At 39.1% G+C, this 24,559-nt stretch overlaps 2 protein-coding genes across 4 annotated transcripts; one reads left to right on the plus strand and one right to left on the minus strand.

The window, feature by feature from the left end:
• Positions 1-8,030: 8,030 nt before the first annotated feature.
• LOC111921686 (calmodulin-1) lies at positions 8,031-9,149 on the minus strand. Its single transcript, XM_023917270.3, has 4 exons — positions 8,991-9,149; positions 8,723-8,883; positions 8,572-8,649; positions 8,031-8,462 (listed from the first exon to the last, which is right to left on the minus strand). The coding sequence occupies exons 1-4, from the start codon at positions 9,064-9,066 to the stop codon at positions 8,325-8,327; spliced, it is 453 nt and encodes a 150-aa protein (XP_023773038.1). The 5' UTR covers positions 9,067-9,149; the 3' UTR covers positions 8,031-8,324.
• A 10,816-nt stretch (positions 9,150-19,965) lies between these two features.
• On the plus strand, positions 19,966-24,141 carry LOC111921688 (peptidyl-prolyl cis-trans isomerase CYP63). 3 transcript variants are annotated; one of them, XM_023917271.3, is made up of 14 exons: positions 19,966-20,120; positions 20,633-20,728; positions 20,823-20,877; positions 20,970-21,058; positions 21,135-21,159; positions 21,265-21,303; positions 21,402-21,519; positions 21,604-21,764; positions 21,838-22,165; positions 22,296-22,402; positions 22,869-23,058; positions 23,137-23,403; positions 23,475-23,555; positions 23,624-24,141. In XM_023917271.3, exons 2-14 carry the CDS (start codon positions 20,651-20,653, stop codon positions 23,892-23,894), a joined length of 1,809 nt encoding a protein of 602 aa, XP_023773039.1. In that variant the 5' UTR covers positions 19,966-20,120; positions 20,633-20,650; the 3' UTR covers positions 23,895-24,141. The 3 variants fall into 3 exon arrangements, with proteins under 3 accessions (XP_023773039.1, XP_023773041.1, XP_023773040.1); XM_023917273.3 differs by having other exon boundaries at positions 23,630-24,141; XM_023917272.3 differs by lacking the exon at positions 19,966-20,120 and adding an exon at positions 20,157-20,311.
• The last annotated feature ends 418 nt before the right edge of the window (positions 24,142-24,559 follow it).

Raw genomic sequence — 24,559 nt, forward strand, 5'->3', positions numbered from 1 at the left:
GGCAACCTTTTTAGTAGGGACTAGATTAAGGATATGGGTGGCAGTCTCTACGGCATACCCCTAGAAAGAGATTGGTAACGAAGCTCGACTCATCATGGAACGAACCACATCTAACAAGGTTCGATTGTGCCTCTCAGCCACACCATTCAGCTGTGGTGTTCTGGGAGGTGTTAATTGTGAGACAATCCCACATTCCTTAAGATAGTCAAGGAACTCAGTGCTAAGATACTCTCATCCTCGATCGGATCGAAGCATCTTAATGTTCCTGCCCAATTGATTCTCAACTTCCTGCTTAAACTCTTTGAACTTTTCAAAGGTTTCTGACTTATGCTTGATTAAGTAAATATATCCATATCTACTATAATCATCAGTAAAAGTCACATAATAACGATTAGCATCCCTTGTAGCAACTCTGAAGGGCCCACACACATTCGTGTGTACAAGGTCCAACAAACCTTCACTCCTATCACAAGTACCTGTGAAGGGCGACTTTGTCATTTTTCCAAGTAAACAAGACTCGCAACTATCATCTGACTTGAGGTCAAATGATTCCAAGACTCCAGCCTTTTGGAGTTGGCCTATGCACTTCTTGCTAACATGTCCAAGACGACAATGCCACAAGGATGCTTTATCCAAGCTATCAGAAGAATCAATATACAACACATTATCTCCTAAATTGTCTACAACATTCACAGCTTCATATACACCATCACAAGGTATTGCTTTAAAGTAAAATACATCATTGTAATAAACATTAATAGCACCATTTTTATTATCAAATGAAAATGTAAAACCTTGTTTGTACAAGCCATGAAAAGAAATAATATTTCTCGCCATTTCGGGCGAGTAACAACACTTATTCAAATCTAACATTAACCCATTATTAAGCAATAAAGAATAAACTCCTATCTTGGTAACATGTGATGCTTTCCTATTGCCCATGACTAAGTTTATCTTCCCGTGCTCTACTTGCTCACTTCTTCTTAGTGCCTGCAAATCAGTACAAATGTGAATACCACACCCTGCATCAAGCACCCAAGAATTAGCATTAGATGAGTTGTTAGACAATATTGTGTAAATACCTGCATGGGTGGGTTTAACCTTCCCATCCTTTACATCTTGCAGATATTTGGCGCAGCTTCGCTTGAAGTGTCCCTTATCTTGGCAATAGAAGCACTGTGCTTCCTTTGGGTTCGAAGAAGGAGTCATGGGATCTTTCTTTGTCCCACTTGAAGAGGAACCATTAAGAGTCTTACCCTTGGTACCCTTTGAAGGGCTTTTCCTCTTCTTACCCTTCCCTTGCCCAATTGCAAGAACAGGGGCTGTTAAAGGAGTAGAAGTAGCAACCGCTTTACCCTTAAGGCCATTTTCAGCTGTCCTTAAGAGTCCTTGAAGTTTGCTAAGTGTGACTTCCTACTTATTCATATGATAAGTCATACGAAATTGATCATAACTTGAAGGTAAGGAATGGAGAATGATGTCAATCGCCAATTCCTCAGGGAAGTCAACATTGAGCTTTAGCAACCGGTCAACGAACCTCTGCATCTTCTGTAAGTGACCGGTGATGGGTTCACCATCCTTCATCCTTGCGGTTATCATGGAGGAAATGATTTCATACCTCTCTTGACGCGCGCTCTGATGGTACCTTTCCATCATATCTAGGTGGATCTCATAGGGGTAGAAATCTTCATAAGATTTTTGGAGTTCCGGAGTCATTGTGGCCATCATGATGCAGGACACCTTGGTGGCATCCTTCTCATGCGCAATGAACTCCACAAGCTCTCCTGGAGTAGCAGTGGCTTCATTAACAACCTTAAGCTCCCTATCAAGGACATATTCTTTGTCCTCATAGCGGGTAATCATCCTGATGTTTCTGATCCACTCATTAAAGTTGGATCCATCAAAGATGACCTTACCACACAAGTTCATTAGGGAAAAGGAGCCTGTAGGGTTTGAGCCAGCAGCGTTACTGGAAGACATCTGGAATAAAAGGAAGATAAGTTTCATTAGATTAAGAATCCTTAATAAGTCACCCAAATGAAATATTAAGGCTAAGATCCAACAAACTATTTATAGGTGGAAGAGGGATGCCGTAATCCACACTATAAAATATTTGAAGGTAGGTAAATGACGATTTACCAATTTCCACCATAAGAACGAAATATTTTATTATTAGGTTTTATTGGTTTTGAAACTCCTAGATCTTTTGAGATACATTGAACTTTTCAATGGCATGTTTGAATCTCGAATGTGCCCTCTCAAGTTTGTGACTGGGATGCCGAGGATCACAAACAAGGTGTGAATAACCATACAAATTGACTTGGTACCCTTAACAATATTACCTAATCGATGTGCCGGTTAACCACACACGCTCCACCGATCTATAATAAAGTCAAGTTACCCTTTGCCACTGTTACTAGTCCATGTTAGTGTGACGGTTAACCACACACGCTCCACTAACGACTTGGTAAGGTACAAAGTGTAATTTTATGGGCTAGCACCAATTTCACATTTTCCTAAAGTAACTAAGATTGGGAATTTATAATGTATAGTTACTTTATAATTCATTATACTTTTAATGAGAATTTAAAGTCATATCCTACCCGTTCGGCTAACGACCCTCCACCGATCAAGGAAGCGGTGGGTGAGAGTGGACACCCATTAAGTCACCATTTTATAGGCAACAACCTTATACCCCCCTTATAGACCGGCTTCGTGAATGAGGCCTACTAACGGTAAGAACGACATATTCTTATACATATCTATATAATAAAATTATAATAATACTATAAGTGTTGATTTTTAAACTTTTTAAAAATCTAAGGTTTAATTTGGAATTAAAGTATGAGAGTGTAAGACTTTTCAAATTCCAAAACTTGAGGGCAAGAATTGAAACTATTCCAAGTCTCTTCAATTTGTAACTTATGAGTTTTAATGGTTCATAAAATGAAGACTCTTCATTTTATGAAACCTCTTTAGTTCTTTAAACACAAATTAAAGAAGTGACCTTTGGTTATCCATAACTTGAGGACAAGTTATGGACACCATCAATACAATTAAGATCAAGAATTAAACACACATGGTGGTTACACATAATTCCTATGATCTTCTAAAAACTCATAAGAACACAAATTCATGTCAAGCAATTTCAAGAAATCATATGAACATATATAATACTTTGAAATTGTTAAAAGTCATGTAAAATGGATTAACATAATCATTATCATTTTGAAAAACAGATTTTACAAGTCCAAAATAGATTGGGATAATGATTCTAATCCATTTCTAGCAACAAAAACTCGAAAAATCTGCCCAGCTCGATCCTACTCGGCGAGTACAGTCGTCAGAATGCAGAATTTTCGATTTTCAAGCAGTTTTGCATCAAGTATACAGAAAACAATCCTAGGCTCTGATACCACTGATGGGTTTTGAGCATTCTAACACTTCCTAAGTGTACATGCAACCCTAATAACCTTGAATCTATGTTTTCTCTATATACATGCAAATTTATTTTTCAAGGTTATTTCCTAACTAGCATGGCATGGGGAATATATGAAACATAGAAACTAGTAGAAATACATACCTTGTTGTTGCTTGGATTCCTTCAAGACTTTGTGAGCCTAGCACCCCAAATGTTGTGCCTCAAATGCTTCACACAACACCACAAAACTTGGAATAACTTGAGAGAATACTTCTAGCACTCAAAATCGGTTATGCCCTCTCTAGTAACCTTACTAGGTCCGATTTCACTAGCCAAAGGGTCCCTTTTATAGTGGTGTCACAATTAGGGTTTTCACATGAATACTCTTAATTGTCATGACTCTTCATTTCTCATGACTCATGGGTTTGTAACTCCCATGGACTATCCATGGTGCTCCAAATGGTTACATCCATATCCCATAAACCATGGATCATTAATCCACCATAAAAGAATTGATGATTGTCATAATCAACCCTATATATTTAATTAGTCTCACTTTGATCACCAAATTAATACTAGATTAATACTTGATCAAATACTAATTAAATAATACTATTATTAATATATTAGAACTTATAATATATTAATAATCATAAGTGCCATATTCTCTCATTTAGTCTATCCAAGTATTGCAATGCCATGCAACCCAAATGGACCATGCCGGGTCGGATCAAGTACATACCAAATAAAGTTATGGACTTAGACACTATATCCAACAAAAATCCCCCTCAGCTAGTGCGTGTATTGGTGATGGTTAGTATGTGGTTGGGAATTCAGGTTGTTGGATCGCCTGTAGGACTCAAGAGAGTCGGAATGAAGATCTTGAGAACTAATAGAATGGGGTGCTTTTGTACCAGAAGTCAATGGTGGAAAGTGTTGTCAGACTACGGGGCAGCCATAGCATTCACCAACAGTCAGTGGTGGAAAGTGTTGTCAAACTACGGGGCAGCCATAGCATTCACCAGCAGTCAGTGGTGGAAAGTGTTGTCAAACTACGGGGCAGCCATTGCATTCACTAGCAGTCAGTGGTGGAAAGTGTTGTCAGACTACGGGGCAGCGGTAGCATTCACTAGCAGACAGTGATAGTAGGTGATGTAAGACTGCGGGTGAGCCGTAGCATTTCATAGTAGCTTCGTTGGCGAAGTTGGGGCGAGGCCCTTATCTTCTAGTAATCAGATAGGGATCAGGAATGGGTAGTGGATGAGAATGATAGAGAGTTTGCCTGTATAGCCCTAGAGAGGTGACACCTTGGGAGAGGCCGCTCCAGGATATAGTTGGGTAAGACTTGTGGGCGAGGCCCACATGAGAGGAGCAGTATAGGTGAGAACTGAGAGCAGGGTTGCTCAGTAGTATGGTTGGGTGAGACCCGTGGGCGAGGCCCGAGCGAGAGTGGCTAGACAAGTAGGACTAAAAGGATAGAGGCGGGTGAGACCCGTGGGCGAGGCCCGTGAGTTTTAGTAGCACAGGTGGGACCTGGCAGGGACCTTAGTGTCAAGATTGGGGATCGGGGATCCCAGGATTGTAGTGCCTGAATGGCAGAATAGATTGAGCAATTATAGGTGGTCGAAGTTTCTTCGAAAGTCGCTGGGAGCGACTAGGAGTTATGTTGGAACTAGCTACCGGTGGGAGCCGGTAATCTAGATATTGATAGATTGGTAGGGACTAGGGTGGTCTCCGTTCATCCGGAAGACAGATGAGGAATAGCAGAACTTTCAGCAAGTAGCAGTGCGGGTATGCAATGTTAGTTGATAGTGGGGTGTTCGACACCAAATTATAGTAGAAAGAATTGCCCAGTGGATACTAGCGATAATAACCCGTACTGGAGGTAGCGGGAGTGATGGATTTGGTGAAGATAGGATCTTCACAGTGGCAAAGGAAATAGTTGGTTATGGAGCATTGCCTAGGGAAGGCAAGGAAATCACGCAAGGAAAGAAGAAGTGAACCCCTATGGGGTCAGTGCAGTACTTGGAGAGTACCAGAAGGATTGTCGGTTGGGTAAGTTGTGTTTCCAGAATATTCAGGGTCAGGGTTGACCCAAGATTATTATCTGCAAGGATTGATGTTAGTCAGATTGACCGGGCGGAAGACCGGCAAAGGTAGGCAGCTAGTGTTGGAATAATTAGTAGGGTATTGGAGGCAGATCGCAGGCAGTGGGCCATAGCAAACTTCGAGGACGAAGTTTAGTTTAAGTGGGGGAGAGTTGTAACACCCAAAGTCAGGAAGGCCAAGAAAGGAAAGAAAACCCTAATTTTAAGGGACGACTCGTCGAGTCCAAGGAGGAAATCGGCGAGTCCGAGCGGGATCCGGGTCGAGGAGTAAGTGACCGACTCGGCGAGTCTGGTCTGAACGAGGAAAACCCTAAATCCTAGACTTGGAGCCTATTTAAGCGCCTCATTCTCTTCCCTAGGGTTCCTCTACTGCCTCTCTAACCCATAACACTAAACCCTAGCTGCCATGTCCATTTTTGAGCTAATTATTGCCTTGAAGAGTGCATTAAAGCTTGGAGAAGGAAGAATAATCTTGGAGGTGCAAGAAGGGGGCTATAGATCCGGGATTGGGAAGACATTTCTGAGCATTTGGAGGTAATAAACTAGTTCTTGGACTCCTTTGCACCTAGATCTATGTGTGTGTTTTGGGCATTCTTGGCATGATTGTAACCATTTCGAGTTAGGAGTTCAGATCTGAGGTTGCTACCTCAGATCCAGGCTTGTTTTGGTCTAGAATCCCATAAAGTATCAGCTCTTGGTATGTTGGTGAAGCATGGTTTCCTTAAACCCTAGTTTATGGTGTATTTAGCCTAGATCTCCATATTTACACGTAAAGTTTGCCACTTTATGTGGGGAACATGCCTTGGAAGTATGGATCTATGTGTTGGAGCCCCTGTTTGGCTCAAAGAGCCACTACATGGATTAAGAGTTGGAGTGACTCGGCGAGTCACATGGGTAGACTCGGCGAGTCGGATGAAGTTAAGCAGGAACTCAGCAAGTTGGAAGAACAACTCGGCGAGTTTGTTGAAGGTTGTCTTGGACTCGGTGAGTCTGTTCTTGGACTCGGCGAGTCAAGATGTGAAACCCCAAACCCTTCGAGTTGAGACTCGAATCAGTGAGTCGAGTGGAGACTCGGTGAGTTGGACAGGTCAGGACTTGGAAATCGGTAGACTCGGCGAGTCATGGACTGACTCGGCGAATCGAGTCGTGGATGGAAGGACTCTGAGCTTATGAACTCGACGAGTCAGTAGGCAGACTCGGCGAGTAGGGTTGACCTGGGAGGTTGACTATGACCAAGACTTTGACTTTGACCAACGTTGACTGGGTTGACTTTCGGGGGTCAGTTAGACTAAGTGTTGTATTGATATTGGTAGCTCGGGGAGCTAGTGGAGCAGGAATTCAGGAAGTTGTCGGGAAATAGCTAGAGGGGCTATCAGCAAGTGCATGTGAGTTTCCCTTTTGTGTGAATGGGTCTACGGCCACAATGCCAGCCCATGTAGTTATGAGTAGAAGACCCGGGGGTTAGCTCTAGGCACAGTATGCTAGTATGATATTCAGGACGAGGTCCAATGATGGCGGGCGGGCGCCCAAGGAATGGTTTAGGTGATAGTTTGTACTTGTTGTCTGTGTGATACTTGTATGTGCCTGGTAGGGAGGTGAGTGTGGGCGAGGTCCCGTAACTCACCAATAGCAAAGTGTGGATGGTGTTCCACATCTCATTAGCAGCAGATCAGGGGGGATGCCCAAGTTAGGGAAGGAGTGAGGGTGGGCTAGGCCCATACCTCACTATCAGCAGGAGTATGGACGGGGTTCCATGACTCATCAGTAACAGGACAAGGGCGAGGCCCAGAGACAGGCGATGCCTTAGGACAAGATCCGTTAGTATGTGTTTAGCTTATGTGATGTGATATGTTTATGTGCTATTATTTGTTAGTGGGCGAGGCCCTGTGACAGGCGAGGCCTAAGTGAAACAGATTTGTATCCGAGCGGGGCTCGAAGCCAAGCGGGGCCTTGAGCGGCGGGGCCGTTGTAGCGGGCGAGGCCCGAGGTAGGGGCGGGGCCGTTGTAGCGGGCGTGGCCCAGTATGTGCAGTATGTGGTAGGGTGGGGAACTCACTAAGCTTCGTGCTTACGGTTTTCAGTTTTGGTTTCAGGTACTTCCGATAGCGGAGGGAAGAGCTCGGGGTGATCGCATGTCACACACCATAGATTAGACAGCCTGAGAATGTTTACTCTGATAACGAACATGTGTTTTGGAAATTAATACTCTGATTATGTTTTGGATTGATGACTTTGCTTTAAGTAATGTTTTACTAAAAGAAATTTTTAGTCTTGAATTTTGGGACGTTACATTCCGAGTTTAAAAAATAAGTTAGGGACCAAACACGTAAATTACCCTAAACCATAGGGACCATTCATGTAATTTACCCTTATCAAATAATATGCTTAAATAGTTAAATTTTCACGAAAACCATACATTTGATGTGGGTATAAAGTAGAGTTCTTTTTTTTTTTAATTCATAAATACTTTATTCAAATACGTAATGAATAAAATACAAAAAGTACAAAATAACGTATTCCGTTTTTTCCTTGTCATATTCAATCCGTACGAAACTAACGAGAAAAGATTAGGATCCCACAAAAACCTTCTTCGTTCCCTTGTTTTTCTTTTCACAACATGTGAAAGTAAAAATTAAAATAAAAGAAAAAACAAAAAAAGGTAACTTAATATCGGAAAGTGAGAATATAAAATAAGAAAGAAAATAAAAAATCCTCTCGTTTGAATGGTTTACGAGATTAAGTTAATTTAGTCTTATTATGAAAAGCACCAAGTAAAATTGTTGTTGTTTATCTTCTTCATGAAGAATTCATCATAACCCTAACGAATTCCTCGTAGCTAATAACACCATCACCATCAAGATCAGCTTCTCGTATCATTTGTTCCAACTCTTCATCTTTTAATCGCTCCCCCAAATTTATCATCACGTTTCTTAGCTGCATACCGTAATAGTTTAATTATTTGTATCCTATATTATATAGTTTTGGAATAAATAAGTTTTCATTATATTTGTTATATAATAGTACAATATATAGAAATAGTTACCTCATCTGGTGAAATATAGCCATCTTGGTCTCGATCAAACACTTTAAAAGCTTCTTTTAGCTCGTCGCTCACGCTATCCTGTTAACTCCCGTAAATCATTAGTATAACAAATAGGCATTATAAACTTATAACAACATAATGGGACACTTACTTTCATTCTTTTGGACATGATACTGAGAAACTCATCAAAATCAATAGTGCCTTGTTCATTTCCATGATCAACTTCGTTCATCATCTCTTGGACATCTTCGTTAGTAGCATTTTCATTCAACGTCTGAATCACACCAATCAAATCATCCGTACTTATCAACCCTATTAACATAACGACACAACAAGATTCTAAGACATTAAGCAACTTAATTAAACCAGTTACACATTTTCTTAAATAAATAAATAAAAGAAAGAGAACATAAACATACCATCGGAATCCTTATCGATCATGGAAAATGCTTGACGAAACTCGTTGATCTGATCATATGTGAGTCTTTCAGCCATCTCAGCCTACTTGTTATTAAAAAATGGTGATTAGACAAAGATATATAGACTGAGAGAGGAGAAGAGTTTGTTTGCTTTCAATTATGAAAAGAATGGTTGAATAAATAACAACCAATGGCGTAGAAAATGGGTAAAAAGTCATAAATGTCCAAAAGAGAATTCTTCATTCAATAAATTATAAAGCAAAAGAAGTCGTTTCTTTGAAATTTAAATCGCTGACTCACATATCCTTGTTCCCAAGAGTCAACCAAAGCCTTAAACTTTCAGCTTGGACGATCTTGACTTTGGAAGATTTGTAAATTTTCATATATACTTTAATAAAAATATTTTATTATAAATTATAAATAGTAAAGGTGACCAAGTCAACAATATCTATAAACGCGCATGCAACGATCTTGTACTTTGTTTTCTTCTCTGCTAGCTTCTTATTGGTTTGATAATGCATTCGCCCGTTCAAAATATATATATATATATATATATATACCATTACCTATAATTATAAATGAGTTGATTGGTTTGGTGTTAATCGATCTGCCAATTGAAAATTTTTAGTTAAAGAGATGGTTTGAATTATTTGAAAATTGTCCAGAATGAATTAAATGCACACGCTTTATAAATTGATTTATTAAAAAAAATATGGCCATATTAATAGATAGTTATAGTATTAAAATATATATAGATAAACGGTGTTGATGGGTCGACCAACTCGACTCAAAGCGTGTTAACATGTATCAACATATTAACTAGTTATAAAATCATAAAATATAGACCGAATAATAGATTTATATTGTGTAAATTAAACTGTAAAAGTCATTGATGCAAGTAATACTATAATATGAATAAATATATCTTGCTACACTAACAGAGTAACAGAAATATTATTATGCTTGCCAACAAATATTATTGTGTGATGGTTATAAACGTAATTTATAATATTTTATACATTTAAAACAAAATCAAAAAGAATATTCAACAAAAAATATATTATAAAGTCATAACTAAAGTACATTACCAGTCCAGTTAAACAATGTTACAGTCTTGCATGATTCACAGACTGATAAGTTCGTTTTACCAAACCCCAAATCAAAAGCATTGAACGAGTCATGGTCTAGTAGATCAAAGATGAAGTTACAATCTCTGATGCTTATGGTACAACTTGTTACAGCATCAATGACAAGGTTTAAACTTTAAAGTACAATTGAAGACTTCATCTTGGTCAAAGGTTTGAAAATATGAAGTCAATGGAAAATACCATTATATGTGGAAACTCTTCGATGGTCTTTTAAGTTGAGTATAAATCGGAGCATGCATGATACAAAAATTTACTAAGAATATTTACACATCAGGGTTCGGTTTGTGGCTTCTATTAAGCCATGAGGTAGCTTAGAAGTTAGAACTGTAGTATATAGGTTTGGATTTTTCATGAGCTACTTTAGGCGATGGTTGTGGGTTACAACAATGTCATACTATTATTCTTTTGCTTCCTATTATTCTGCATTGTTTTTTAGACCAATTAATTCAACCACAAAACATAATAACACCAAAATAATCACCTTTTAACATCAAATTTTTTTCCTTCTAACCGTATACTAAAATTTTATAAAAAACATATTTTAATAATATTATAATAATTAATATTTTCCTTATCATTGTATTATGATTCTATTTAACTTAATTATTACTAATATTTAAAATTAATAATAACTAGAAGGTGTCCCGTTACAAGGGATTGAATGTATTTTTGCATGACTCTTCATGTGAATGTTTGCTAGCCTATTCAAATTAAGTGGGTGTTTATAGGAAAAAAAGAGGGTGCTTATTGCTTATTCTCACCACAATAACCTAAGTTTAAGTGTTTGGATAGAAATTCTTAAAAATCATCTTATTGTAGTAAGAATAAGCTAAATAAGCTAATTTTAATAAGCATTTCCCCCCTTGCTTGGTGCTTATTACTTATACCCACCACAGACAATTTTACAAAAACTGCTTATTCATATCGCAATAAACTAATAAGCAATAAACTATAAACTAATTTATCCAAACACCCTCTAAGTTGATTTACTTTTACAACAGAAAGTGACTCTAATACTTTAGTGCTCTCCAAAAGTTTAACTCTTCTAGCATAAAAGAGCGAGTGAGACTTTACATAACACATGACAAAATTTAGGCTTTTACCAAGAATTGTTGAAAATTAATGCGAAACTTTTCAAACAATGTTTTAAACAAAAAAAACCTATGATTTACGAGACACCAAATAATTACAAAAGTGATAATACTAGAAAGGGGTATGTATTAATGCGAAACTTTTCAAACAACGTTTTAAATGAAAAACCTATGACAATACTACAAAAGCGACACCAAATAATCATGCTAACACATACAATGATCATAAAACAATAGCACATGTTTTAGTTATCGGGCCTTGCCCGACATCGAGTCCCGCCTAGTATACATAGCAGCACATAACATATGCAAGGGTCACACAGATTCCAAGCATCCTAACATAAACAATGAGGTCTGACATTGGTTCTTTAGACCTGCTAAACCTAGTGAGAAAACTCACCTCGAGTGCTGAATATCACTGAAAAATCCATGGTTGTTGGTCCAACGAATCCCCGGGCTAATCAATACCAAAACAACACCCAATTAACATTTGGGTTCCAATCCATAATCATAAGTCCAACAATCCATACTTAGGGTAAAAAGACCATTTTTACCCCTAACCTAGTCTGGCCCAAGGCTAAGGCCCAAACTTAAAATCTAAAAGGAGCAAAACCAATTAATCATCCAAGGCCCACTTATGGCCTAATTTTCTAAATTAGGCCCAAACCGTACATGGGCCTTACCCTAAAGCCCAACAACGTTTCTTAGTCCATAACACTTGTACTCAGATAGCCCAACAAGAATCCAAGCATCCAAGCCTAATAAAATGGTCCAAACTCGAATCCCAAAATGCTAAGCCCAACCGTTTGAGTACGCGGGGCGTACTCAGTTGTATGCTAAACGTACTTGCTAAATGGCTTTTACGTCGTGCGTACAAACTTGTACGCCCAGCGTACTCACCCGATAAGCCAAATTACACATTAAGCACTTAATGCTTAAGACCAGAAGCCCAAACCACATATCCAAGTCCTAATAAGCGTCTATAACCATAAAGTCACTGACTTGGTGAGTTTGCATGCCCCATAAAGACCCAACTTCAAAATATAACACTCTAATTTCATCAAATGGACATAAACTCTTGCATGGATGAATTTAAGCCCTAAAGGTGCCAACTTTATGAATCTAAAACCTCAGAAACACCAAGAGTGGCAACTCATAGCTCCTCAAGTGGTACCACACCTCTAGATCTCATTCTTAGGGCCAAAAGGGACCAAAACTCATACATAATAGATCTAAGCCATAAATAAACAAGTTCATAGTTTTATACCTCAAACAAGCTGGAAATGAAGCAACTAGTCAAAATCCACAAGCTCTTCCTTGATCCACCACCTTGCACCAAGCTTCTACTTCTTGAATATGGAGTAAAGCACACCAAAATGGACACAATGAGCTCAAAACACAAGGAGAGGCTTATGGTTTCGAGTATGAGGCTTAAGGGTCATAGGAGGCTGAGAAATAAGGGTTTCATAAGCCATAAGGATGAATATATAGTGTCCAACCCCGAAATCAGGGTTTTCATTAAACACACGTGTAACGTCCTGTTTCGAATTGTTTCCCATTGTAGGGTGGTGATCAAGGAGTGGGTATTAGAAGACCTAAAACCCTTGAAGAATTGAATTATGGGCTCATTTGGAGGTGGATTATGTAGTTTGGACTGAGGTCTTAAGGTATTAAGAAGTTTTAAGACATTTTAGGGTGATTTTAACCTTTGGAGTTCATCTTTGGTGTTGGGCTTCATTAAGCGATGAAAAGGCTTAAAGCCTTCGAATTTATAGATCAAGTCACTTATATTTAGCTATTATGATGTTTTTGATGTTTATCTTAAAGGATTACGTCATTGGAATAACTTTTGGGTGGGCTGTAGCACCTGGTTCCTGGTACGTAAAATTTATCTTAGTATTTTTCTTTTTAGCCTTGGACTCGGCGAGTTGTAGGTCCGACTCACCAAGTAGAGACGGGATCTGGAGCATGTTTAAGTTGGCGACTCGGCGAGTCCATATTCCGGACTTGGCGAGTCCCCGCTGTCTGATGAAACCCTAATCCCAAGGGTTTGCCCCCTATTTAAGCTAGCTTGTGCGGCCCAAGCTCGCCCTCTTTCACCCTCAGAGCACCCTACATCAAACCCTAACTCGTTTCTTGTGAGATTGAAGTGATTAGAGTGATTCCTTGAAGATTTTGGGGGAAAAAGGAGAGTGGATCAAGAAGAGAAGAAGGAGACCAGATATCTTGGTACTATTTCAGAGTTCTATGAGGTATATCTCTGCTCCATTCTGTTTGTATGCTTAAAACCCCATTAAAGCACCTTTTGAGCTCTTCTTGAACCTTTTCCAAGCTTGTGCATGAGGTAGAATTCATAATAGGTTGATTATCCGCTAGATCTAGTCATGTTTGAGCTCCAGAAGCTCAGATCTATAACCTTTATGGGAGTAAATTGCTTGAATGTCCTAGATCTACCTTCTTAGCCCTTATTTCGCCTTTAATCCCCATTCTATGCATTTCTACACGTAAAGTTGGAAACTTTACGTGAAAATCCTGCCCTAAGAACCTAGATCTGTAGATGGCATGAACTGGTTTCGAGCAAGATCGAGGGTATAGTATTTGCATGTGGCAGACTCGGCGAGTCGCTCATCGGACTCGGGGAGTCGAGCCGCGAGTCCCTGAGTTTTCCCCCTTTTTGTTTGTAACGACCCGTCTCTGGTATGTTGCTTCCATGATATTTATTTAGAAGTTTTCAAGAGGGACTCGGCGAGTCTATAGCCCGACTCATCGAGTAGGGACGGGATTTCGAGTACGTGTAAGTCGGCGACTCGGCGAGTCCATATTCGGGACTCGGCGAGTCTACCTGCCAGGAAGAAACCCTAAATCCCCGGGTTGCTCACTATTTAAGCAATGTTATGTGCCCCAAACTCGCCTCCTTCACCCTCTGAGAGCTGTGAGAAACCCTAATCCATCCCTTGATTGATTAAAGTGTTTTGTGTGGAGAAGGTTTGAAGAAGAAAAAGAAGAAAGAACTAAAGAAAAGAGGTGTAGAGCAAAGATCCAAGGTCAAAATCAGAGTTCATTGAGGTATTTCTCGGATTCCTTCTGTTTTATGCTTTAAACCTCCATTAGAACACTTCTAGGGCTAGTTTGATGTTTTTTCCAAACCTTATAGTTGTATGGATGCCTTAATAGGTCGAGATATCCCTAGATCTGTTCATTTAGGAGTTGTAGAGCCCGGATCTATTGCCTTTTTGAAGATGCTTTGCATGAGAACCTTAGATCTAGCCTTTATTATGCTTTTTGAGCCTTATAATCTTCATGGATGCTTATGGGCACGTAAAGATAGAATTTTTACGTGCTAATCAAGCTAAGGGAGCCCAGATCTATAAGTTTTATACGCTGGATTCAAGCATAATCGAGTTTAGAGTAGCTGCATGCAAGCGACTCGGCGAGTCGAGTCGCGAGTCCCCGATTTTCCCCTTTTTGAGCGATGCCGAGTGGGGACCAGTGAGTAGTAGAGTGGACTCAGTGAGTTGGAGGTCAGACTCAGTAATGGAGGGACTCGATGAGTTGTTCATACAACTCGGCGAGTCCAAGGCAATCTTCTTAGCTCGAAGAACAACTCGTTGAGTTGTTCATACGACTCGGCGAGTCGGATACAGATTGCCTGAGTTTTAGAATCAAAAGGGAACTCGTCGAGTTGATGCCATACTCGATGAGTAGCCACGAGCAGGGTTGAGAAGTGAGAATAGAGACTCGACGAGTCAGGTCAACTGTAGGTTGACTTTGACCGGGAGAGTTGACTTTGACCGGGGGTAAAAGAGTCATTTTACCCCAATGCAGTGATTAGTATTTGATTGAGTGTGTTTATGGAATTGTAGCCGGGGAGATACCGGAGCAGCAGCAGATAGCTTCCAGAGCCATACACACAGCAGCCAGTTCACGAGGTGAGTTTCCTTCCAGTAGGAACGGGTCTACGGCCACAATGTCGGCCCGTTTAGTTAGCAGTAGTTCCGGACTTCAGTCAGATGCAATAGTTAGAGTGCTTGATGTCTTTGTAATTCAAGCATGTTTTGTGTTATGTGTTCCGGACTTCGGTCCGATGCAGTATATGTGTTATGTTAGCAAATACGTGTTTATGTTATGCTATGTTCAGACAGTTCCGGACTTCGGTCCGATGCAGTTAGTTCCGGACTCCGGTCCGATGCAGGGGACAAGGTCCCAGTCAGTTCCAGACTTTGGTCCGATGCAACTAGTTTCGGACTTCGGTCCGATGCAGTCAGTTCCGGACTTCGGTCTGATGCAGTCAGTTCCAGACTTCGGTCCGATGCAGTTAGTTCCGGACTTCAGTCCGATGCAGTGGGCAAGGCCCAGTATGTGTTTTATTTGTTATTGTGTGGTATGTGGTAGTTTGGGGGAGCTCACTAAGCTTCATGTTTACGGTTTCAGTTTTTGGTTTCAGGTACTTCCGCAAGTAAAGGGAAGAGCTCGGGATGATGGCATCGCACACACCACAACTTCAGTTTTTGTCCTGGGAGTTGATACAGTTTTCTTAGATATGTTTTGATACAGTTGTGACACAGCTTTCTCACAGTATTTTAGTATGGTTTGAGATACATAGCGTATGGTTTTATTATATGATACTCAGTTTTATGATTTTTGGTTATATTAAAAATGAAATTTTCAGGTCGTATTTTTGGGATGTTTCATCGTTCATGCCGAGCAGAGTAGTGAGTCCTGGGTGGACTCGGTGAGTTGGAAGCCGAGCTCATCCATGAAAGAACTCGGCGAGTTCAAGGAAACCTTCTTAGATCAAGAACAGACTCGACGAGTTGTTCATACAACTCGGCGAGTCACAGTATAAAGTGTTCATCGGATGAAGATGAACTCGGCGAGTTGTTCACACAACTCGGCGAGTAGGATGAAGGACTTGGACATCAGTTTAGAAGGCGAACTTGTCGAGTCAATGCCTAGCTCGACGAGTAAAGACGGGATTAAGGACAATCAAATGGACGGGACTCGACGAGTTGGCGAGCCAACTCGGCGAGTGGGGTCAATTGGAAGTTGACCCTCACTTTGACTTGTGACTTGATCAGGGGTAAAATGGTCATTTTACCCAAGAGGCAATTATCGGTGTTTGACTGAGTATTTTGTGGGAATTATAGCCGGAGGATTTCCGGAACGGCAGCAGCAGCAGACAGTCAATTCCCACACCGATCAACAGCTATTTCGAGGTGAGTTACCTTCCAATAGCGGTGGGTCTAAGGCCACAATGCCGACCCACCAGTAGGAGACGTATGATAGATGATTGTCTCTGTGATATCATCTAGGTTGCTACTACATGATATGTTATATGCTAGCACGATATGTTATATGTGATAGTAGTAGAGTTCGGTTGTTAGGACCGGAGGGTAGTCAGACACCCCAGATATGTCTGACAGTATGTGATGTTATGTTTATATGTTAGCATGATCTGTTAGGACTTAGGATATGTGATAGTAGTAGTAGCAGGGGGTGAAATAGTCCCCGAGGTTCGGTCGTCAGGACCGAAGGGTAGTCAGCACCCCAGAATGGCTTGACATGGGTAGTCAGCACCCTAGAACGGCTTGACACGGGTAGGTCGGCACCCCAGAATGGTCGTGCCGGGTAGGTCGGGCACCCCAGAATTGCCCGGCATTATGTATGCTATGAAATTGTATGGTGTGTGGTATATTGGGGGAACTCACTAAGCTTTGTGCTTACAATTTTCAGTTTCGGTTTCAGGTACCTCTTCGTCGAAGGGGAAGGAGTCGGCGCGGTAGCGGTACATCACACACATGCCTTGTTTTCCGCATCACGGGATCCTCCTGGGAAATTGTACTCTGACACTTTAATGTTTTATAGAAATGTTTTCTAGACATGCAGTATCTTTTGTAAAATGATATTATCGTTGAACGTTTTATCCCTGATGTTATGCCAAGTGCATGTTTTAAAAATGAAATTTTTGGCTCGTATTTTTGGGATGTTACATGGCCGTCGGGAACACCGTGCGTTCCGACTATGATGCCCGTTTTTGGACCGACAACGTATGTCGTGCTTACAAGCCATGTACGCCATGCGTACGTCTAATCAGATGAGAATTGGGCTTTCTGGACTTGGACTCTTTTGGTATGGTCTTCGACTGGGTTGGGTTGTTTCTTTTAGGCTTAGTTGTCTTGGGCCCTGTTGGGCCATCAGGTTTTGGGTTGATAATTATTTTGAGAAGCCCTATAATGGGTTTGGACCCAATTTGGAAAATTAGGCCATGGATTGGGCCTTGGGTGGTTTTTGGTATTTGGAACTTTTGGATTATTAGGTTTGGGCCTAAGTCTTGGTCCAAACTTGGTAAGGGGTAAATTGGTCATTTACCCTAATAATGGATTTATGGTTATAGATTGGAACCCAAATGTTAACTGGGTGTTGTTTCGATATTGATAGTTCGGGATTGGTTAGCCAGCAACCAAGGATTTTTTGTGTGATTCAGCAATGCGAGGTGAGTCTCCCTTTGTAGAATTTGTGGGTCAAAGGCACCAACGCCAACCCACTAGTTATGATATCGCATGATGATTGTCTTTGTGATAATTATCGGTTATGCATGTGTTGTTCGATGATTCTGTGAATCATGTGTGATATTATGTGGTAGTGGTAGGGGTGAAATAAACCTGGTATTCGGTTGGAATAGACCGAAGGAGCAGGTCAAGCACCCAAATATGCTCGACATTATCCGGTTGGAATAGACCGAAGGGGCAGGTCGAGCACCCATATATGCTCGACAATATCCGATTGAAATAGACCGAAGGGACACGTCGAGCACCCATATATGCTCGACAATATCCGGTTGAAATAAACCGAAGGGGTAGGCCAACACCTAAATATGTTTGGCAGTATGAATGTATGATTGTTTTGTATGTGGTATGGTGGGGGAACTTACTAAGCTTTATGCTTACGGTCTTCAGTTTATGTTTCAGGTACTTTGGTTTTCAAATAGAAGAGCTCGGGTGATTGCAGAGCACACACCACGTGTTTCTGCATTCTATGATTTACTCTGATTCGATGATGTTTTGTTAAATCTTGATTACCTTAGTTTTATGAAAAATGATATGTATTAACGATTTATTAATCTAAAAACGAAAATTTTATGTCATTATTCTTTGGACGTTACAATACGTACGCCCCACCAACGTGTCTGAAACCCCGTCTAACCCTTACATAAGTATGCTAAGCGTACCATGTGGTACGCCCCACGTACTCGCTTCGTAGCATGTACGCCAAGCGTACCATGTGGTACGCCCCACATACAACATAAGGACCAAAATGCAATTATCAATACACAAAGGGGCAATATTGAACATACCAGGATTCCAAATGTCATGAGAAGTTTTGAGGATGACACGGGGTGGTCAAACAGGCCACAAGGCAAAGCAATGATAGAAGAAAAAGACATACGATAAAAATTTTTAGGTCATATGAGGAATCAGTCGAGGTTTCTTTGTTTCATACAGTTGTTACATAAGCAGGTGAAACGAGAACCCCCGAGCTAAGTTCCATTAAACATGTGTATGCAATGAACTTTTTGAAATTCAAAGCCATGCGAAGGTTGATAATTGCATTTTCGCCCCACGTACTCGCTTCGTAGCATGTACGCCAAGCGTACCATGTGGTACGCCGCATATACAACATAAGGACCAAAATGCAATTATCAATACACAAAGGGGCAATATTGAACATACCAGGATTCCAAATGTCATGAGAAGTTTTGAGGATAACACGGGGTGGTCAAACAGGCCACAAGGCAAAGCAATGATAGAAGAAAAAGACATACGATAAAAATTTTTAGGTCATATGAGGAATCAGTCGAGGTTTCTTTGTTTCATACAGTTGTTACATAAGCAGGTGAAACGAGAACCCCCGAGCTAAGTTCCATTAAACATGTGTATGCAATGAACTTTTTGAAATTCAAAGCCATGCGAAGGTTGAAAATAGCTAGTTTTTTTAGTTCTTTTAGTTTTTATCAAAAACTAAATAACTATAAATCCAAGAGAAAAACTATCTTATAAACTAACTTATATAGTCGTGAACTATAACCTCAATTATAAAGAACTATGAACCATTTTTTACGAAGTTAAGATTAAGGAGGGTGTTTGGGATACCATTTTGATATTAAGGGGGTGTTTGGCTTAGCTTTTCAAACTCCAAAAGTCCTTCTTGGAAAAGTTACAAAAAGTCAGGATTTCCTGACTTTTCCAAAAAATTCATTTTCGTTGTGTAAAAAACTTCAAAAGTGACTTTTAAAACGAGTTTGCCAAACATCTTTTGTTTTTTTTTTTTTTTTTTTTTCTTTTTAAAAAAGGACTTTTGGCTGTGAAAAGCTAAGCCAAACACCCCCTAAATATAACTTTTAGGTAAAATGACTTATTGATTTATGATGATGAGAAAAATAGTTTTTGAAAAAATATATGAATTAACTTTTTAGGTGGAAAAACACAGCAAGTCAATAAATTGTTTTTTTAAAAAGTATTTGTATTAACTTATTGAAATCTCATTTTTTAAAGGTTAATAAAAAATTATTTTAAAAATCATTCTTATATTGCAAAATATTTGTTTTTGTTTTACTTATTAATTTTTTTAAAAAAGCAATAAATTATTCCGTTGTAAAAAACAAAAAAACAAATAAATCAACAAATCGTTTTAAATAAAATTCCAAACACCCTAAAAGCAATTTAATAGCAGGCAAAAGTTTTAAAAACTATTTTGCTATAAGTCATTTTATATTTTAATCCCAACCACACCCAAGTCACCGATTGCTAGTTTTCGGGTGGAGCAGTGACCATAGGCGAAAACAAGAGGAAAAATCACCAAGAATCTCTCCTGCTCGCCACCGCCGTCCGCCGGTGGGTTCTGTCTCTCTTAAAGTTCATCAGATTTTCGATCCTCTCTTTACTCTCAGACTCTTGCTATTGCGTTCAATCTCAAATCGACGCATGCACTATTTACGGATGTCACCTCAAAGTTCTAATTAACCGATCGCATTTTCGTGTTCTATTTCATATCTGTAGTTTGTTCCTGAAATTTACATCTTAATGTGAGTTTTAGTAAACAAAATATTTTTGAAAAATTAGTGAGACTGCTTATTTGTTGATCTGGGGCTGCTAGGGTTTAGGGTTTTATCCATTAGTTAAAAGCATTTCTAATAGCATAGTAAATTGAAAGTTTCTTCGTGTAAACATGTGCATTTATGTAGCTGTAATCATTTTCCCATGTTTTTTTTTTTTAAATGATACGTCACTAGAGTATACGATTATATTATACCTTTTTGTAAATTCGAGGAGAGCGAGTTTAGACCTTCTCTCATTTACTTAATCTGAAGCGATATGCTAATGCTAATGGTACTTGTTCGTTTTAGGATCTGCTTTGAGAAGAGATGAGTAAGAATAAAAACCCTAGTGTGTTCTTGGACTTATCAATAGAAGGAAGTCCTGCAGAAAGAATTGTCATCGAGGTATTTATGTAACTCTATATGTAGTCATGTAACTTTATATCTCTTCATTATGGGGTTAAGATACTAATGGAAAGTAACGACTTGAAATTTGCAGCTTTTTGCCGATATTGTCCCTAGAACAGCTGAGAATTTTCGAGCACTATGCACAGGTACGTGTAAACTCAAGGGCTTAATGAACCTTAGGCATCTGAAATACATACATACATATGCATTGTTATTACATTGTGAGTTAACTGTGTAGGGGAGAAGGGCATTGGAAGCGTTACTGGAAAACCATTGCACTACAAGGGAATTATATTCCATCGCATTATTAAAGGCTTCATGGCTCAAGTATGTTAATTGGTTATATCTTATAATAGCAGCATAACTTTTGCATGTGAAATAACTTTTTTTTCAATGTGTGTAGGGAGGCGATTTCTCAAAACAAAATGGTATGCATTTTATTTAAATCATGTTCTTGACAGAGTGGAGAAGCTCTTTTTAACTTCCATCTGCATGCCCAGAGTTGTAAGGGGTGACGTTTTGATGGTTTGCAGGCACTGGTGGGGAAAGCATCTATGGAGGAAAGTTTGCAGGTATAAATTATAATTCAAAACATGTTTCCTTTCATTCTTTATATGCAAGATTTATGACTTATCATTTAATGCTCTTTCTAATTCTACTCTTTGTGTAGATGAGAACTTTAAGCTGGATCATAGTGGAGCTGGAATACTCTCTATGGCAAATGGTGGCCCAAATACAAATGGATCTCAGTTCTTTATACTCTTCAAGCGCCAACCCCATCTTGATGGGTAATTCATTGCCTTGTTGTTACAAGTTATCTGGTTTTATAATCTTTTTATTAACCCTAGCTTTGTTCACTGGTTATATGGCAGGAAACATGTTGTTTTTGGTAAGGTAACAAAGGGAATGGAGACAATTAAGAAGATTGAGCTGTTGGGAACAAGTGATGGAAAACCTTCTGGTGTGGTAAAAATTGTGGATTGTGGTGAAGTTATTGAAGATAAGAAGAACAATGTGGTGGAACCCGTAAAAGGTATTGCTATTGTTATTTATTAACCATGAATAACATTTATTTGATTATATGCAATGTTACATTTTCTTTATAGGTAAAAAGAAAAAAACTGTGAAGAAAGATATCTCTTCTTCTGATGACAGTTCGGATGGGCGAGTAAAAAAACGCCGGGGATCATCTATCAGGGAGAAATTGAGGAAACGAAGGAAGTACTCACCATCTGATTCAGATTCCGAATCTTATTCTTCGGAGAGTGATTCCGATTCCTATTCGGAGTCGGAATCGGAAGCTGATTCCGACTCTTCAAGTTCATCTGCTGGTGGTAAAAGAAGGAAGAAGAGGTCAACAAAAAAAGAAGTCAAACAGCGTAAGAACAAACGGAAAGAAAAGAGACGCTTGCCCGGCAAAAGATCAAGGAGAAGGTCCAAATAGTTGCCTTTTGATTATATATATATATATATATATATATATATATATATATATATATATATTACTTAAATCTCTTTTCATTTAATATTATATTTCTAACCTGTAAAAGTGGACTTACTTTAGGAGCTCTGGGAGTTCAAGTGAAACAGAAAGTGGAAGTAGCAGTTCTGATGATGGAAAAGCAAATCGACGTGTTGCAAAGGCCAAAAATAGACCTTCAAGTACTTCTGGTATCTTTTTTTTCCCTTCTTTTTAAGGGCATATTGCAGGAAATAGCAACATAATTTACTCTTTCTACCAATATAGGCATTGTACTGTATTTTTACCCATAATAACAATATAGCAACGGCCTTACATTTATTTACCAATAATAGCAATATGTCACTCATGGTAGCAACCAACTTAAATTTTTCTTTACAGATAGTAGTGGATAATGTAAAATGGTCATATATGTATATGTAGAAAATGCAACATTGCCATTTTGGGTAAAAATTAAAGTAAATTGCTATTATGGTAGGTATAACTTATAAGTAAAAATTAATAATCAAATACATTGCGCTATTATTGGTAAACAGATGTACGTAAGTAGGTTGCTGCTATGGGTAAAAAAATAAAGTAGAACGCACATTTCAGTTTTCCCTAGTCAACTGTTAGTGAGATAGATGCTTAGAAATCTTGTTATGTAATACTATGTAGTGAGGAAAAGTTCACCAGATCTGTCACGAAAGGAACCTGAATCAAAGGTGGAAATTAAGGATCAAAATTCAAAGAAAACCTTGGAAGAGCAAGAGCTTCTTAAAAATGGGATTGTGAAGGAGAAGGAAACTCTATCTAATAAGCCATCTGGCAAGCAAAGTCAAGATTCAGATGACTCGAGCAGATCCAGGTTTGAAGACACACACACACTGACATACATTGATATTGTGTTGTGTGTGTGTGTAATAATTTTTGTTTGTGTGTTTAGGAGTGGGGGAAGTCCTGTAAGGAGAAGTGGAAGCCCAATCTCAAAGAGGGTTTCAAAAAGTCCGTCACAAAATGAAAAAGGGTCTCGACCTTCTGACAACACTGAAAGAAGCAGATCACCAAATGGAAATGGGACTCCAAAAAGAGTTAGAAAAGGACGAGGTTTCACCAAGGAATATTCCTTTGCACGAAGATACCGCACCCCCAGCCCTGACCGCTCACCCCGCAGGTCTCATCAGTTTGGCTACCCTCAGCCTCATCATGATAGGTAATAAATCAACATTTGAATTATTTACCAAATATAATAACCATGTATATAACATACATGATTTGTATCAGATATCCAAATTATCGAAGATATTCTGAGCGGTCCCCACCACGAAGAAACAGAAGTCCACCGAGAGGCAGGAGCCCTCCCAGGTTCTCTCTCTCTTAAAAGTATTTCTTTGATATTTTAAAATGGAATTTACTAATTTGGCCTTTCGTAGGTATAGGAGAAGGAGTCGTAGCCAAAGTCCAGTTGAAAGGCGAGCAGATATAAGCGAAAAATTAAAGTCGCGGCTTGGACCTCGGGTGGCATCACCCTCACCCTCACACAAAGCCAAAAGGGCGGCTTCTCCATCTCCAGGTAAGCATCAGCCTAAGAAAATGGTGTCTGTGGTTTCAAGCAGGTCAAGGTCAAGGTCAAGGTCAAGGTCAATCCCACCTGGTGCTGGTGGTCAAAGGGGTCTTGTTTCCTATGGTGATATTAGCCCATAAAACGCATATGCTTTCACAATGTTATGTTGTCTACAACTACCTTTGATTGCTGAATTGGTTTCTGTTTTTGTTTTTTATTGTGATGGATTTTGCTGGAACCTGAACTTCAAAATTAGGTGAATATGCTAATTTATTCTTGATTTCTGTACAAGTCATTCCGTTACAAACTGATTCTTGATTTCGGAAATTGTATTTGTTGAAGTTGAACCATTACTTGTATGGATATGCATGGTAACTTGGTAAGTTATGTTCTTGTCTCATTCAATCTGGATCGATGATTTTGTAATCACCACACTTTAGAATTTAGATTGATTAGTAAAGTTCATGATTTTTGTTTTATTTGTCCTTTGTATAAAATTGAGATTTTTGTGTACTACGTTACCAAAGAGGAGATGATAATGCAATTCTTTAAATAAAAAAAGAATTAAAGTAAAGGTTAGAGTTGAATTTGGGCATTAAACTATTGTATTTGTGTTCATTTAGTCACTATTTTTGTTTAAGATTTAAAAGATCACATAATTTGTTTTTTTAGTCAATTACCAATGATTATAGGTTTACATGTCTCCTTTTCGTTTACTATCCAAGGTCATTGAGTGTATATATATATATATATATATATATATATATATATATATATATATATATATATATATATATATATATAT

Source organism: Lactuca sativa, chromosome 9 (genome assembly GCF_002870075.4).
Source record: "Lactuca sativa cultivar Salinas chromosome 9, Lsat_Salinas_v11, whole genome shotgun sequence".
Taxonomy (NCBI): Eukaryota; Viridiplantae; Streptophyta; class Magnoliopsida; order Asterales; family Asteraceae; genus Lactuca; species Lactuca sativa.